We start from the raw sequence: 17,555 nt of genomic DNA on the forward strand, positions 1-17,555 counted from the left end.
ACCATGGGGCAGTGCAACCAGGCTTTGTCTCCAACACTCCACGGCTCTCATGGCCTCTGCCTGCCAAACAATTTTTCGTTAGCGGCTTGTCGTCTTGCCGTATTTTGCAATGCAGCCTCTGGGGCTTCCCGTAGTCGGTCCAAAGCCACCTGCATCGGAGCAGGCACCGTCGTAGATTTCTCCCGTTTTCGAATCCCCAATTTTACAATAGCTGGCTCTTCCAGTTCCCGTCCATTCATCAGAAAAAATGACGAGTACCCCATTGAGGTATGCGGGGCCAATCTATACGCGGCCAGCGTCGCTGCAACATGCAGATCCCAATCATCTTGAGCGGTGTTTACTTGGTGACAAAGCATGGACGTCAGCGTGCTATGCAGCCGCTCGATCATCCAGTCAGTCTGCGGGTGGTACGGGGACGTCCGGATCTTTTTGGTCCCCAGTGAGTCACACACGTCCTTAATCAATTTCGATGAAAAATTTCTGCCTTGGTCAGTAAGCAATTGTTACGGGGCCCCCTTATCTAATACGTATCCTTTCAAGAAAGCCTCAGCGATCGACGTCGCTGACTGGTCTACTAGTGGCCATGCTATTGGCCAATGAGTTAAGTATTCCACCCCGACGAGCAAATATCTGTGCCCTCGGGGGGTGACGGGGAACGGACCCAAAACATCTAGTGCCGCAATTTCGTTCACTCTCGAAACTTGAATCGATTGCAAAGTGACACGATATGGCCGTGCCGGCGCTTTCCTCCGTGTACGTTCCTGGCATGTTTTTACATGCCGTTTCACATCGTTAAACATTCCCGGCCAGTAAAATTCACTTCCCACCATCAACGCGGTCTTCTTCTCCCCCAGATGCATCAATTTATCATGTATCTCGTTAATCAGTTTCCCCCGCAACACCTTCGGGACAACAATACATTTTTGTGCTTCCACATCCTAGCGAACAAGCAACCCCTCCGTTAACATCAAAAATGGGCGATCCTCCGATCCCCTTGAACGAGAGGCACGCAGCCTCATCCTGGTCAGCGAGGAATCTTCCACCTGCAGTTGCTTCCACTGCTTCAATGACAACCCCAACAGTCCAATTTCTGCTCTAGGGATTATCCCTGGCACCCCCGAACCCGCTGCAGCGACCGTTTGCAGAACCTCCTGCAGCGGCGGGCTGCAACGCAGCGAGCCCTCTGTGCACCGACACGTCTCAGCCGGTTGCGGCAACCTCGACAAAGCATCCGCGTTTACATGGTGCGTTCCTTTCCTATGCTGGATCGTGAAAGAGTACTCCTGGAGGGTCTCAATCCGGCGAGCCATTTGCCCCGACGGCTGATCCACGCGCAGCGAGTACTGTAGCGCCGCGTGATCAGTGCGGATCAAAAATTTCCTGCCGTATAGATACGGTCGGTACTGGCGCACAAAATGGACAATCGCCAATAATTCCCTACGCGTCACACAGTATTTTTGCTCCGCCAGCGATAACACCCGGCTGCCATATGCCACCACTCTCTCGACGCCATCAACCATTTGTGACAAAACCGCGCCTATGCCCGTATCACAGGCATCCGTGTCAAGTATAAATCGCTTCGTAAATTCCGGGTATCCCAACGGCGGTGCGTCCGCCAGTGCGGCCCGCAACGCTTCAAACGATGTTTGTTCAGCAATCCCCCATTTAAACTTCACACCTTTCCCGGTCACCGTATGCAATGGTCGAGCAATCGTGGCAAAATCCTTAATGAACCGCCGATAATACGACGCAAAGCCCACAAAGCTACGCACTTCCCCTGCTGTTTTCGGCACTGGCCATGTACGCACATAACTTGTCTTTTCCGGATCAGTGGCCACTCCTGACGCGCTAACGACGTGCCCCAAATACTTCACCGATGTTCTTATCAATTGGCACTTCTGTGGTTTAAATTTCAATCCAGCGCGCCGCACTCTGCCAAAAACGGCGCGCAGCCGTTGCAAATGTTCATTGAAATTCCTACTGAAAACAATCACATCATCTAAATATATCAAGCATGACTCCCACTGCAGGCCCGACAACACGAGTTCCATTAATCGCTGGAAGGTCGCCGGCGCTGAGTGGAGTCCCATCGGGAGCACGTTAAATTGATACAATCCTTGTGGTGTCCGAAATGCCGTTTTAGGTCTTGACTCCTTATCCAGGGGCATTTGCCAAAAGCCGGACAACAAATCTAGGGTCGAAAAGATTCTGGCACCGGACAGGGCGTCCAGTGAATCATCAATTTGTGGAAGCGGGTACGCTTTCGCCACCGAAACTTTATTCAATTTCCGATAGTTAACACAAAATCGCATGGTTCCATCACGTTTTTTAACGAGGGCAATAGGGGCTCCCCACGGGCTGGACGATGGGGCGATAATATCCTGCTCTAGCATTTCATCAACAGATCGCCGAATACATTCTTTCTCAAGAGGACCTACATGATGCGAATTTAGCCTGATCGGGGGTGCGTTCCCCGTGTCAATACGATGCTGCAACAACGTCGTTCGACCCACGTCGTATTTCCCTGAACTGAACACATCCTTAAATTTCACTAGCAATGCATGCAAACTCGACCGTTGCACAGGCGATAACTCTGTGTTAAACTAACTCTGGGTTTTGTTTGTAAAGATCCCTTAACCATTCCGGATCATCCTCCTCCCTTGATAACATTTCATCCTGTCCCGTAGCAAAACGTGTTTTTGTTTCTGGACCCGGCGCACCCGTTGCGTGCGCCAACGTAGTGCCCCCTTGAATAACAACCTCTTCGTGCCCCGCGTTTACAATTTGAATGAAGGGATCACAATAAGTTGGTATTTTGGTCAAAACTCCTACCATGGTGGGCATTCTCGACACAGCATTTGAGGGTGTCAACAGCACTCCCTCCTGTAGCTCATCCCAAGGCAATTCCTTCTTTAACCGTAGCGGTACCAATATTTGCGATACAGGCGGGACGCGCACGGTGCAGCTCACCACGGCCTGCACCACAGCGTTCTCCACCGCAAATTTCGAAGGCATCCCCATAAATTTCATACATCTCCCCGACGGTAATTTCAAACAACCTTTTTACACTGAAATCTTAATTGGCATCTTTTGCAAAAAATCCGTGCCCAACAAACACGGTACCACCAAGGCCGTTGAAACCAAAACACTTCCTGTCATAATAACCTCCCCAATTTGAATTGTCGCAACTACACAGCCCATAATGCCCAAACTACCCCCGTTTGCCGCTACACATGGCCCTTCCACTGGCGCTAACGATCCAGGTGACGTCGGCAGCGACCGAAAAGTTTGCAACGAAATGAGAGTTGCTGACGCCCCGGTATCTACAATAACCCGTACCATAACACCGATCCCGGCGCGGCCCCCAACACACGATGTACCAACGCGCCCCACATATCCCGGCCATGCGTACTATCCAAACCTGATGAATACAGTTGAGATGACGCGGATGAGTGATGTGGATAGGGCGGCCGTGTATTGATTGCATCTCGACTCACCCGGGATCCTTGGTCTTGGGGGAACCGCCCGCTGTAGATGTTCGGCGCCCACGGAGGACCACCTCTTCGTCTCCAGCAGTCGCGGGCGAGATGACCCCTCCGCCCACACTCGTAGCATGTCCGATGCACGCCGTCTCCATATACCCCGGGACGACGCCGTCGTTCTCCGGTCGACACCCCGGCTGCCGCTGCCATCGGCGGCGTCTCGTCCACCACCACCGCAACCGTGCTCGCAGCCTCGGCAGGGGTCGTCAGCGACGGCTGCGCTACCGCCGCTGCTGGTTCGTCTCGTATATCAAGGTTGACTTGTATGTTCCTGGCGATCAGCAACGATGACACGTCGTCGTCATCATCCTTGTCCGGGAGCGACAAGACGACTTTCAGTTCCTTCGCCAGCTGTAACATCTTCTCTTGTAGCAGGGAGTCCCAGCCCTCCTCGTCCATCGCCGGGTACGCAACCTGGGCGAGGGCCAGCAAGGCGCTGCGGAATGCCAGGGGGGACTCCGTGGCCTCCCGTTTCCTCTGTTGAAATCGACGTTTGGCGACCGACCGCGGCTCGTAGACCTTCCTCATTGCCGCAATAGCACCGTCCAATGTTTTTCTGACAGCGGCAGGGAGTCCGTTAAAAGTCGCCAAGGAGTCATCATCCAATGCCGTCGGCAGTGCTCGTAACGCGGCACTCTCCGTCCAATTCAGGGACTCGGAAGTCACACGGAATCTTCGTATGAATGCCGTCCAATCTTAGCCTCAAATCGTTGTACATGTAGCCGTCGTGGCGGTCCCTCCGACTGGTCATCTTCGTCGTCAGAATCTTCCAACCGCACCGGCTGAGCGGCAACCTCCGGCGGTGGACCCGGTACGGGTAGTTGAATGCGGTTCTCCGTCAAGAAGTTCTGGAATTCCTCCGACAACATCTCCATCCTGGCCTCCAACTGGGTCATGAGGACTCGCCAATCCTCTGGCGATCCCGGGCCTTCAGCACCACCCGAACCGCTGTCACCGTCCTGAGTACTGCCGGCCATCTAGCCGGGCTGCAAATCGTCGTTGTCGCTGTCGCCGCCCGAGTCCACTGGCACATTTATTTTCTTTGCCGCTTTCCTTGACATTGTGGCGTGTTTCGTACTTTTTCTGACACCAAATGTAGTGCCGTGAATTCACTCGGACGACAACTGTCTCTTTTTCCGCCGTAACTTTTATGCCATCGTTCCGTACACACAGTAATTATCTTCGCGCTCCACCAACTCGGACACTCCGATTTACTTCAGCATCGTCCGTGCATCCCCTTCCACACACAGTGTTTCTTCCTCAATCTCTTCACACGCAATGACTTCCCTTCCACACACAGTGGTTCTTCTTCTATCTATTCACACACAGTATCCTGTCTGTCTATTCACACACAGTGACTCCATCTATCTATTCACACGCAGTGACTCTATCTATCTCCGCTAACACTAACTCTCCCTATCGCTATTTACCGTCTTTGGGGTTCGGCTCTCTATCTATTCTTCCCTAACATTGCCAGCTGTCCTCTTCGCATCTCTCCACCTCTCGCCAACAACTGTTCCTTACTTGTGTAGTGCCGTGAATTCACTCGGACGACAACCGTCTCTTTTTCCGCCGTCACTTTTATTCCATCGTTCCGTACACACAGTAATTCTCTTCGCGGTCCGCCAACTCGGACACTCCGATTTACTTCAGCATCGTCAATGCATCCCCTTCCACACACAGTGTTTCTTCCTCTATCTCTTCACACACAGTGTCGTCCCTTCCACACACAGTGGTTCGTCTTCTATCTCCTCAAACACAGTGTTGCCGCTATCTCTTCACACGCAGTGACTTCCCTTCCACACACAGTGGTTCGTCTTCTATCTCCTCACACACACACAGTATCACCGTTATCTCTTCACACGCAGTGACTTCCCTTCCACACACTGTGATTCTTCTTCTATCTATTCACACACAGCATCCTGTCTGTCTATTCACACACAGTGACTTTATCTCCGCTAACGCTAACTATCCCTATCGCTATTTACTGTCTTTGGGGTTCGGCTCTCTATCTATTCTTCCCTAACATTGCCAGCTGTCCTCTTCGCATCTCTCCACCTCTCGCCAACAACTGCCCAGTAACAACTCTCTCTCCATTCAAATCACCTCGCGTTTTATCCCCTTTCGCATTAGCCTTAATTAATTGCCACGTGGCTCGCTGGCCGTTTTCCGCCAGCTCGCACCTGTCCCCTCCGTCAGACATCGAGACGCCACCACTTAACACTAACAGCCTCTCGACCAATCACAGCCCTCGTGCCACGACTCCCTTAATTACTTCGGGTTGTTTACGCCACCCGTGACTCGACCACCTGTTTGACCTCATGTGACCCGTTCTAATTGTCTGTCTGTATGTACTGTATGTGGCCAATTCCTATGCGTATTGTTTACTCCACTACATCACCCCCCCCCCCCCCCCCCCCGTGATGAAAGAACCTAGCCGTCCCCGGCTACGACATACTCGAATTGGAGTAGTGGAGTGAAGCGGACGGAACGATGACAACATATATACATAACGCATTTGCAATACACAACCATTTTGTACAATCACACAACGACACGCACACAACACCTTTATACAGAATTCCCAACCCCCAAAGTCAATGTATTGTATTCCTCCTGGAACGGGTTCCCGCTGCCGGTCCATCTCCGCTGCACGGGATACCCTGCGGTAAGGGAGGGCCTCGCTCATCTTGCCAATGAACCCTGCGCCCATCCCTGTCCCAGCGACACTCAGCTGGCGGGGCTGTCCGTCGTTCACGGTCGGGACGGCCATTGGTCCGGATCTGTGGCCGTTCAATCGGCGTCCGGTTGGTAACCCTGCCCAAAAAGAGCGATCCTGTAGGCACACGGGGGGCAGATCTCTGGGACACGCGCACTTGTGACCTCCCCACAGGTTCGTCGGACAAATCCAATACAGGCCGCTCTCGGATGGGGGATGACGCATCATACAGTAACACAAATTTCTTCAGGCGCGACGGGTGAACAATCCATGTCCGACGACCGAATTTTATTCGCACACTCTGATCCCGTAAAACCTCTACAATATCAACGGGCCCCTGCCAGGGGCGGTGAAATTTCGGGGACGTTCCCACCGGCACCATGGGGCAGTGCAACCAGGCTTTGTCTCCAACACTCCACGGCTCTCATGGCCTCTGCCTGCCGAACAATTTTTCGTTAGCGGCTTGTCGTCTTGCCGTATTTTGCAATGCAGCCTCTGGGGCTTCCCGTAGTCGGTCCAAAGCCACCTGCATCGGAGCAGGCACCGTCGTAGATTTCTCCCGTTTTCGAATCCCCAATTTTACAATAGCTGGCTCTTCCAGTTCCCGTCCATTCATCAGAAAAAATGACGAGTACCCCATTGAGGTATGCGGGGCCAATCTATACGCGGCCAGCGTCGCTGCAACATGCAGATCCCAATCATCTTGAGCGGTGTTTACTTGGTGACAAAGCATGGACGTCAGCGTGCTATGCAGCCGCTCGATCATCCAGTCAGTCTGCGGGTGGTACGGGGACGTCCGGATCTTTTTGGTCCCCAGTGAGTCACACACGTCCTTAATCAATTTCGATGAAAAATTTCTGCCTTGGTCAGTAAGCAATTGTTACGGGGCCCCCTTATCTAATACGTATCCTTTCAAGAAAGCCTCAGCGATCGACGTCGCTGACTGGTCTACTAGTGGCCATGCCATTGGCCAATGAGTTAAGTATTCCACCCCGACGAGCAAATATCTGTGCCCTCGGGGGGTGACGGGGAACGGACCCAAAACATCTAGTGCCGCAATTTCGTTCACTCTCGAAACTTGAATCGATTGCAAAGTGACACGATATGGCCGTGCCGGCGCTTTCCTCCGTGTACGTTCCTGGCATGTTTTTACATGCCGTTTCACATCGTTAAACATTCCCGGCCAGTAAAATTCACTTCCCACCATCAACGCGGTCTTCTTCTCCCCCAGATGCATCAATTTATCATGTATCTCGTTAATCAGTTTCCCCCGCAACACCTTCGGGACAACAATACATTTTTGTGCTTCCACATCCTAGCGAACAAGCAACCCCTCCGTTAACATCAAAAATGGGCGATCCTCCGATCCCCTTGAACGAGAGGCACGCAGCCTCATCCTGGTCAGCGAGGAATCTTCCACCTGCAGTTGCTTCCACTGCTTCAATGACAACTCCAACAGTCCAATTTCTGCTCTAGGGATTATCCCTGGCACCCCCGAACCCGCTGCAGCGACCGTTTGCGGAACCTCCTGCAGCGGCGGGCTGCAACGCAGCGAGCCCTCTGTGCACCGACACGTCTCAGCCGGTTGCGGCAACCTCGACAAAGCATCCGCGTTTACATGGTGCGTTCCTTTCCTATGCTGGATCGTGAAAGAGTACTCCTGGAGGGTCTCAATCCGGCGAGCCATTTGCCCCGACGGCTGATCCACGCGCAGCGAGTACTGTAGCGCCGCGTGATCAGTGCGGATCAAAAATTTCCTGCCGTATAGATACGGTCGGTACTGGCGCACAAAATGGACAATCGCCAATAATTCCCTACGCGTCACACAGTATTTTTGCTCCGCCAGCGATAACACCCGGCTGCCATATGCCACCACTCTCTCGACGCCATCAACCATTTGTGACAAAACCGCGCCTATGCCCGTATCACAGGCATCCGTGTCAAGTATAAATCGCTTCGTAATTTCCGGGTATCCCAACGGCGGTGCGTCCGCCAGTGCGGCCCGCAACGCTTCAAACGATGTTTGTTCAGCAATCCCCCATTTAAACTTCACACCTTTCCCGGTCACCGTATGCAATGGTCGAGCAATCGTGGCAAAATCCTTAATGAACCGCCAATAATACGACGCAAAGCCCACAAAGCTACGCACTTCCCCTGCTGTTTTCGGCACTGGCCATGTACGCACATAACTTGTCTTTTCCGGATCAGTGGCCACTCCTGATGCGCTAACGACGTGCCCCAAATACTTCACCGATGTTCTTATCAATTGGCACTTCTGTGGTTTAAATTTCAATCCAGCGCGCCGCACTCTGCCAAAAACGGCGCGCAGCCGTTGCAAATGTTCATTGAAATTCCTACTGAAAACAATCACATCATCTAAATATATCAAGCATGACTCCCACTGCAGGCCCGACAACACGAGTTCCATTAATCGCTGGAAGGTCGCCGGCGCTGAGTGGAGTCCCATCGGGAGCACGTTAAATTGATACAATCCTTGTGGTGTCCGAAATGCCGTTTTAGGTCTTGACTCCTTATCCAGGGGCATTTGCCAAAAGCCGGACAACAAATCTACGGTCGAAAAGATTCTGGCGCCGGACAGGGCGTCCAGTGAATCATCAATTTGTGGAAGCGGGTATGCTTTCGCCACCAAAACTTTATTCAATTTCCGATAGTTAACACAAAATCGCATGGTTCCATCACGTTTTTTAACGAGGGCAATAGGGGCTCCCCACGGGCTGGACGATGGGGCGATAATATCCTGCTCTAGCATTTCATCAACAGATCGCCGAATACATTATTTCTCAAGAGGACCTACATGATGCGAATTTAGCCTGATCGGGGGTGCATTCCCCGTGTCAATACGATGCTGCAACAACGTCGTTCGACCCACGTCGTATTTCCCTGAACTGAACACATCCTTAAATTTCACTAGCAACGCATGCAAACTCGACCGTTGCACAGGCGATAACTCTGTGTTAAACTAACTCTGGGTTTTGTTTGTAAAGATCCCTTAACCATTCCGGATCATCCTCCTCCCTTGATAACATTTCATCCTGTCCCGTAACAAAACGTGTTTTTGTTTCTGGACCCGGCGCACCCGTTGCGTGCGCCAACGTAGTGCCCCCTTGAATAACAACCTCTTCGTGCCCCGCGTTTACAATTTGAATGAAGGGATCACAATAAGTTGGTATTTTGGTCAAAACTCCTACCATGGTGGGCATTCTCGACACAGCATTTGAGGGTGTCAACAGCACTCCCTCCTGTAGCTCATCCCAAGGCAATTCCTTCTTTAACCGTAGCGGTACCAATATTTGCGATACAGGCGGGACGCGCACGGTGCAGCTCACCACGGCCTGCACCACAGCGTTCTCCACCGCAAATTTCGAAGGCATCCCCATAAATTTCATACATCTCCCCGACGGTAATTTCAAACAACCTTTTTACACTGAAATCTTAATTGGCATCTTTTGCAAAAAATCCGTGCCCAACAAACACGGTACCACCAAGGCCGTTGAAACCAACGGCCTTGGTGTTTAACCGGAGCTGGTCATGAGTACACTGGGCAGGTATGGGAATCTCTGCAATATCTGCACAACTGCCGCATCACCAATTGTGAGTTGTGGTGGTGGATTGTCCGATGGTACAAAATACCCAGGCAGGTGCTTAGTTTTGGTAGGGCTGATGGTAAGGCCCAACCTCTTAGTGGCATGCTCCAGGTTCAGCAGCAGCGACTCCAACTCCTCCTCTGAGTGAGTAGCAATCACCAGAGCATCGGCATACATAACATGGTTGAGAAATAGGGAGCCATCCCTTGACCGCACCCGGGCATCGATCAGCCTCCCATTGTATCTGTATCACATGGTAATTCCTCCGGTACAGCCATTGAAGGCTTCACCAACTACGTGGTCAAAAGATATGTTAAATAATGTGGGAGCCAGAGGACATCCCTGTCACACCCCAAGGTGTAGAGGGAATGGCTGTGACTGACGGCCTGTAGTTTGACGCGGGGCCGCTCAATGTCATAACGGTCCTTAAGTATCGTGAGCAAAGGGGGAGGGACTCCGAAAGCATGAAGAACACGAAAGGCCTGGCCTACTGATAGTATCATAGGCCTTGACCAGGTCAATAAAACAGACACATAGACTCACACGCACACATGGAGCTACAGACATGCAAAGAAATGGACTCACACTAACTCACATGGAGCCACACACACAAAGCGACTATCACACACGCCCATGGACTGACACACACAGACATATTGACTCACACACACAAACACATAGACGTACACACACACACATATGGAGTCACACATGCATAGACATCCACTTTAGATACGCACACATGGAGTTACACACATATATATCGACGTACACACATACAGCAACTCACACACACACATCGACTTACACACGGACATACGTGGACTAAAAAACACACATTTACGTATAGTACACTGATGTACTTACACGCATATCAACTAAGACACACACACGCATTGACTTACACACACATATCGAGTGACACACACACACATGTATGGATTTACACACACATGTGGACTACAACACACATATGGACTGACAACACACATACACAGCGACGTACACACACACACATCGACTGACAAACATAGACACACAAACGCACGTTAACTTACACACTCAGATGGTGCCATGCACAAACATCGACTAGCACACAAACATGGACTAACACACACATAGAGTGACTGATACGCACACAAATGGACTGACACGCACACTTGGACTGACACACACAAACACTTCGACGTACACACACACATCGGGTGTTGTCCGTTCGAAAAATACAGACACACACATGGACTTAAACACACGTATGGACCTAAACGTACACATATGGACTCAAACACACACACAACTCGACTCAAGCACAAACACATTGACTTACATACACACATATGAACTTACACACACATATGGACTAACACACACATAGACTAACACACACACACATTTGGATTTTTGATTGATGAGCTGGCACTGCTAAGGTTCTGGATTCGAAATTAGGTCAGCACTCAGACCTCTGAGCGATGTGGCCATATCTCTCTTGCGAGAATCGAGAATATAGGTTTATCATGCGCGATTGAAGTTATATCTAAAAACCAAGATCTCACTTCTGCTACGCGTTATCTGCACACATACTAGCTTACGTTTTGATAACTGTGATGGAAGGGGTTATCTTCGTGCAGTCATTCGTGACCGGGTTGAGACCATCAACTCACCACACTTGACTGTGCAGTTTCATTACAGGCGAATGCCTGGATTTGAACAAACGTTTTCAGTGATGCTGGCTCAAAGGGGTTGTGGATGTGATAATGATGATACTGAATGCAAACACAATCCAATGATTTTTTTAAGATATTTTATTTTGCATCACAAGCCCAAAGCATTGCAGAACATGCAACTGACTAGTTGCATGCAATTCCCTATAATTAAAGAGCATGCAATTGTAATCTAAATACATTAATCCAGATGGTGGTGCTGATGGAAATGATAGCACTGCAAGAGAAGTTCTTTAATTTTCTGGTGTCACCTTTGGAGAAATTGTTGGTAATTCGAGGCCAGTTATCATTATTTGTATATTCATAGTAGTGTGAAATGGAAAACAAATATGAGCGTTTTTGAAAATAGGTGTGCCAACACAAATGAAGATTGGTTGATTGTTTGAGGAATCTTTATCTTTCCGTCATCGTTTTGTTTGGTATCATTCACACGTGGATGTCTTCTCTCTATAATTTTTTAGAAATGTTGGTCAAGTCCATCGATTATTCTGTTCGTGGCAGCATGCAGAAACTGTATTGTCAAGATATATGGTTGTATGATTTTGCCGTGGAGAATGTCCTTAGCTGTGTGCTTCGTGTGAGTTTTCACTCTTCAGCTTCTCATTTCTGAAGCCCATGAAGCTTCACCTCTTTTACCTCCTTCCAGTCATTTATGTCGGTCATCCAACTTGTACTTTGATGTTTTGAACCCCTCCAGATTTGCACTCTACCGATCAGCGTTGCCTAAGCCAGTGTGTATTGTCTTGTTACATTTCCCAAACCACTGCAGGAAGTTTTTTTTCCATTTGCTTTTGCTAGTTCGGGCTCATTCTGACGTAAGTAAATGGCAAAAGTAACGTTAAAAATGATTTCTTATCTGTGAAATGATAGATTGTAAAATCAAATATTATGAAGATACCCTCTCCTGTGTTGGTTTGATCTGGAACTGTTTTTGTCGTGGTTTTGTTGACTTGCCCAAGTTTGCATTTAGTGTTGAAAAATCGGCAGGAATGTACTTATGCTATTTGTACTTATATACTTCATTTATTCGTATTTCTTTATATAAGTTTAAGCTACTGGCTTACCATTGATCTACTTTTTACTCCTATCGTATTTTGTATTGTTTGTTGTTGTAACTTGCTGACTCGCCCCTACTGGACGTCTGTAAAAAAGAGATTAATTTATCGTCGGATTCCTCCGGGATAAAGGCAGATTATGATCATTCCATTGTGATTTCTGAGCGAACAGACTCAATTATGTACGGTATGTGCGAGAAAAATTCGTTGAAATAACTGCATCTCCGTGTTAATTATTTTTTCACCGATTCAAAGGTTCCTTAATTGCACGAACTGAAATCTCCCAAATGGCATATGTATTGCATCATATTTTATACCGCAGGGTTCAATAAACTATTAAATAAAGATAGGCAGTGTTGAATGCAGCATGCAGTTAGTAAAGCGCAGCACGTGCGTGCTTTTCCGGTGCCGTTTCACTTTTCCTTTGTTACTACAGTCGCCTTGGTGTAGGCGAGGCCCTTGTAGACACCCTCCATTGGGATGTCGTAGGTGGCGCCGTTCAATAAGGAGATGCGCACCGTACCCTTGTACGGGAGGTCGATTTCCGCGCGACCGATATTGATGTCGATCGCAGTGGTCTTGTGTGGAGGAACCGTGACGTTGAATGAGAGGAGCTCGGTTTTAGATTCTGAATTCTCCACGGCGTGCGTACTCTCGGTGCTAACGGTAAAACTAAAGCCAGCTTCAACATCCACGACATCCGGAACGCCGGCTGAGACGGTGAGGCTCACGGTTGCCTCCAGACTGTTTGTGATCGACCAGGAGGAGGTTTTGGTCACGGTCTTGGAGGTTTCAATTTTATAGGTTTGGGGGACAGAACCAGTATTCTTGTAACTGAGTGATTTGATCTCTTCCATCTGGACTTTTGGAAGCTCCCTGTGCAGTGTAGGGTATGTCACGTTGATCAATTCTGAACTTTTAACCGAATTGATGAAGAGGAAGCCCATGCTGTCGATGTCTGAACCGCCTTTGCCCATAATTCCAAGGCAGATTCCAGAGCGGATGTCGACTGGGTACTCGGTCTTTAGGCCCCAGTCTGTCATCTTCACGAAGAATTCCCTGCCTTTGGTTGTCCTGAACTTGAAGGCGCCCAGGCGTGAGCCAGCCCCATTCCCCCACAGTGAGAGGGACGAAAACAGCTCCCCGGGCTGGAACACAAACTCTTTGTGAGATCCCGAGGGACTGCCGTACTGTGCAGTCCTTCCATCCGTCAGCCAGGCCTTCACGCACTTGATCTGCCACCCTCCAACCCACACCCAGATTTTTTCCAGCGTTGCTCCATTTTTCCTCCCATCAAAACTGAAGGCTGTTCCTCCTTGTCCTCCACAGGTGTGTAAGGCCAATGCATAAGGCATTTTCTCCTTTCTTCCTGCACATTACAAGATACAGATTTGTTTAAATTATGAAAGGTCAAACATTGTGATATTCACAGTTTGACTTTCAAAACCACATTTTATTGACACCTCTGTAATAGTTATGCACTTCTAAATTTGCATGTCGACTCAGACTTTATCGACAATTCAATAACAAATATCACTATTGCGAAAAAACGGTGATAAAGCAGTACATCATCATGTTGGGAAATTGTAAAAAAAACACATTGTATCAGATTATTAACTCGTAATGCCTAACTTACAGCTAAAGACAATGAAAGAGGAGCAGACAGTGACAAGGTTAGATAATTTACAAGAATAACTGTTTGAGGTTAAGAGAGCCTTGTCTGCAAGAGAAATACAGCTTCTCTGAAATAAAAGTTGACAAACACAGTACAGCAAATCCTTCCGTAGAGGTTTTACTGTTTTGGGCCAAATTTATTGAGGTACTGTTCGCCGATTGTGCCCCTGTGGCTCGAACATTCGCAGTTGATCTAGAGATTCCTGTATGCATGATATATGTACTGCTCGCGATTATGCTGCCATGAAAGTACACAATGCGCCATCTTGTCCCCATCTTATTGCCCAAGTGACCCATCGTGGTATCCCAGGCCACGTGGTGTTCCTAGATTCCAGTGGGTAGACAGTGAGGTTCAGCCGCTCACGATTTTAACTTCCTGCAGTGAACAGTACTGTACACGGTTACCTATACAGTACATCTACGAATAGCCCCTCCTGTATTCAAAAAACTTTCTTTAAGATGTTTGATTCAAGCATAGCCTCATCCATATGGGATCACAAAATAGCGCAAATAGATTTTCATTCCCTTACGTTACTTAGGAGAGATCGGGGCCTGACCCTTTGCAGATTTCCTAAAATAGAACAAAGCAATCGCTTTCAGAACTTTATTCAATAGATCAACAAGAAAAAGTAAAGGACATGGAAACACTAGGAGAAGGCTCGGTGAGGTGCTGGTTATTTGCTGCGGTTACCTAAGCTCCTATCAAATATAGATCGCGTGTCCTGAAACCATTATTCACGGTTTCTAACACATTGGGGAAATGCAACCACAGGTGAATCTCATTCCACTCCTTCATATGTAGACAATCGCCTCTGTGGGGCGACCAATCACTAACAATAGAATGCACAAGGGGTAACTGGCCTGGCTGGAGAGTGATAGGCTTGGAAAGGGTGGGGGACCTTCCAAATAAGGTTACCAAAATATCAGGGACACCATCCAAAGCTACAAACAAAAACTTTGACCACATCACTCACCCAATCTTGGATGGTCTGGTGGAAAAAAAGGAAATGAAAAGTTCGTGCAGGAGATTGAGACCGGGTTAGAGCCAAAACTAAAAAGCTGAGGGGGAAAGGCTGCTGGGACAGGACATTCCTCACCAGAAATGGACTCAAATATGGTTGGGCTCAGACAGCAGGCCGCAGGTCCCTTCCTCTAAACATAATTTCGTTCAAATTCACACATTCCTCTCCTAATTACCCTAGATACCACAATGGACGGTACAGATGTAACTGAATGCCTTCTGGCCATGCCCAGATATTTTAGAATTATACGAGAATTTAACGGATTATTTTAATCGGAACTTGGCACAGAGCTGAGCCCCTCAGTGGACTAAACTTTGCGGGGCTTGAAACCAAAAGGGCTATCGGTACGCCAATATGCCTTACTGAAAACCGGATATATTGTAGCAAGAAAGACAATACTAGCAAATTGGAAACAAGAACCCCCTCTTGGAGACTCTGGCACAGAACTATTCGTGCCTTGGCGGGAATCAGCTCCTTAACCAGGATCTACCAGGAATATAATAAGAGTAAGAGGAAATGTGGTCCCCATTTTTATTGACCCTGCGTTAATAACCAGAAAAGTAGGGAGCGGGGCAAGGGGATGAACTCCAGACACTGAAACATTCCAATAGGCACCGTTGCTCCTAGGGGAAAATAAGAAGGATAAGCCCAGACATAACGCTTAGTTTACTTTGTTTCCTGTCTAGTTTGGATAAATTATTCCCCTTCCTCCCCCTTGTCCTCTTCTTCCCCTTCCCAGTTAATCTGCTGCTCCTGATCGTTGCCTCTGTGGTAGGTCAGCGAGCCTAATGGCATCCAGACGGGTCCCCATTTAAGGATTTATTGCACCGGGTTCGACACACGTTCGTAATTGGTATCTCCCTCTGTGATGGCCATGTTCTGGACTCTTACAAAAAAACATGCATTGGATAAAAAAGGGTGGAAGATTGACCCAGGACATCAAGAGTCGTGTTTTTCTTCTTCATGTGATGCAGTGTGGATATCAAAGAGAGAGAGAGGAGGGAGACAGGAAAAGAGCAAAGTGAGAGGGGAGGCACGAGTATTGCGCAATCGACGTCACTTTTAGACAGACAAACGTCATCAATGCATTTGTATGTAAAGTTTTTCCTGAACATTTAAACCAACGTTGCATGATTGTCAGTTGAATTCACATCTTTATATTTTTAGGAGTTGCTTGCTGCTGATGCTGTTATACGTTGTTTTTTCACTGATTTGTGACAGTACCTTACAGAACGGATTTTTAGTGAAAATAAACACAGAAATCCGATAGCATCTTGTTTTGCCAACATCACACCAAGCAGGCAGGTTCTCAAGGGGTGCCAGCTCAGAGGCACTTACCTGGGAGTCAACTGTCCACCACACACACCACCTGAATTTTTAAGAACGAGACCAGTCAGGAGTAACCCACACACTCACCTTAAGGTTCTTTTCCCAGAGCATGCTTTTCTTTCACCAGAACACTGTCATTTATACTACTGTTGCACAGGCCACGTGATCCAGCCACAGCCTAAATTATACATCGCTTCGCATCACTCACGTCAGAATAGTTTATCTAAATATAGTTTGGCATATTTACAGAAATTATGAATATTTAATCTATCATACATATATAATTTTCAAAGTTGAACCTCTCTTTCTTTTTCATGATGACGAGGTGGAGTGAATCAATGAGTGGTGTATTATCAAACAAGGTTCTTCCAACATTATGGAACCTTGTTTCCGCGCCAAACATCGTAAACCTTCCATAAAAAAAATATTCTGAAGCAGAAAATTAGTAGTGCCAGATACACCAGCCACATTTATAAATATGTTGTGTAACATAGATCCTTACTCACCGTGTAGCAATATTTTAATGTAGATGTAAAATTCAATGAGGGACGTGATTATCTTGGTGTGTTCTGAGACTGTTGTTGTACATATCCGGGAGAGATCTGAGATTGTTGTTGTTGTTGTCTTGGTGAGGGACTGTTGTTAATGTTGTCTTGGAGTTGTCTGGGACTGTTGTTGTTGTTGTTTTGGTGTGTAACTATTGTACTTGTCATGGTGTTGTCTTGGACTCTTGCTGTTGTTTTTGTCCTTTTGCTGTTTTGCCCCAGGCGTGCATTTGGTGTCAAAAAATTGGCAGGAATGCATGTTATTGTGCAATTTGTACATCTATACAGGCGTATCTCACTTAAAGAGCATTCTTTCTCTGCTAATTCGAGCGATTTCAATACA

General features: G+C 48.1%; 1 protein-coding gene across 1 annotated transcript; it reads right to left on the reverse strand.

Moving 5' to 3' along the window:
• Window positions 1-11,645: 11,645 nt before the first annotated feature.
• LOC142908027 (aerolysin-like protein) lies at window positions 11,646-14,083 on the reverse strand. Its single transcript, XM_076058162.1, has one exon. It carries the CDS (start codon window positions 13,995-13,997, stop codon window positions 13,056-13,058), a length of 942 nt encoding a protein of 313 aa, XP_075914277.1. The 5' UTR covers window positions 13,998-14,083; the 3' UTR covers window positions 11,646-13,055.
• Window positions 14,084-17,555: the final 3,472 nt, after the last annotated feature.

This window comes from Petromyzon marinus (genome assembly GCF_048934315.1).
Source record: "Petromyzon marinus isolate PM22_M1 ecotype Great Lakes invasive population chromosome 68 unlocalized genomic scaffold, UKy_Petmar_22M1.pri1.0 chr68_unloc.1, whole genome shotgun sequence".
NCBI lineage: Eukaryota > Metazoa > Chordata > Hyperoartia > Petromyzontiformes > Petromyzontidae > Petromyzon > Petromyzon marinus.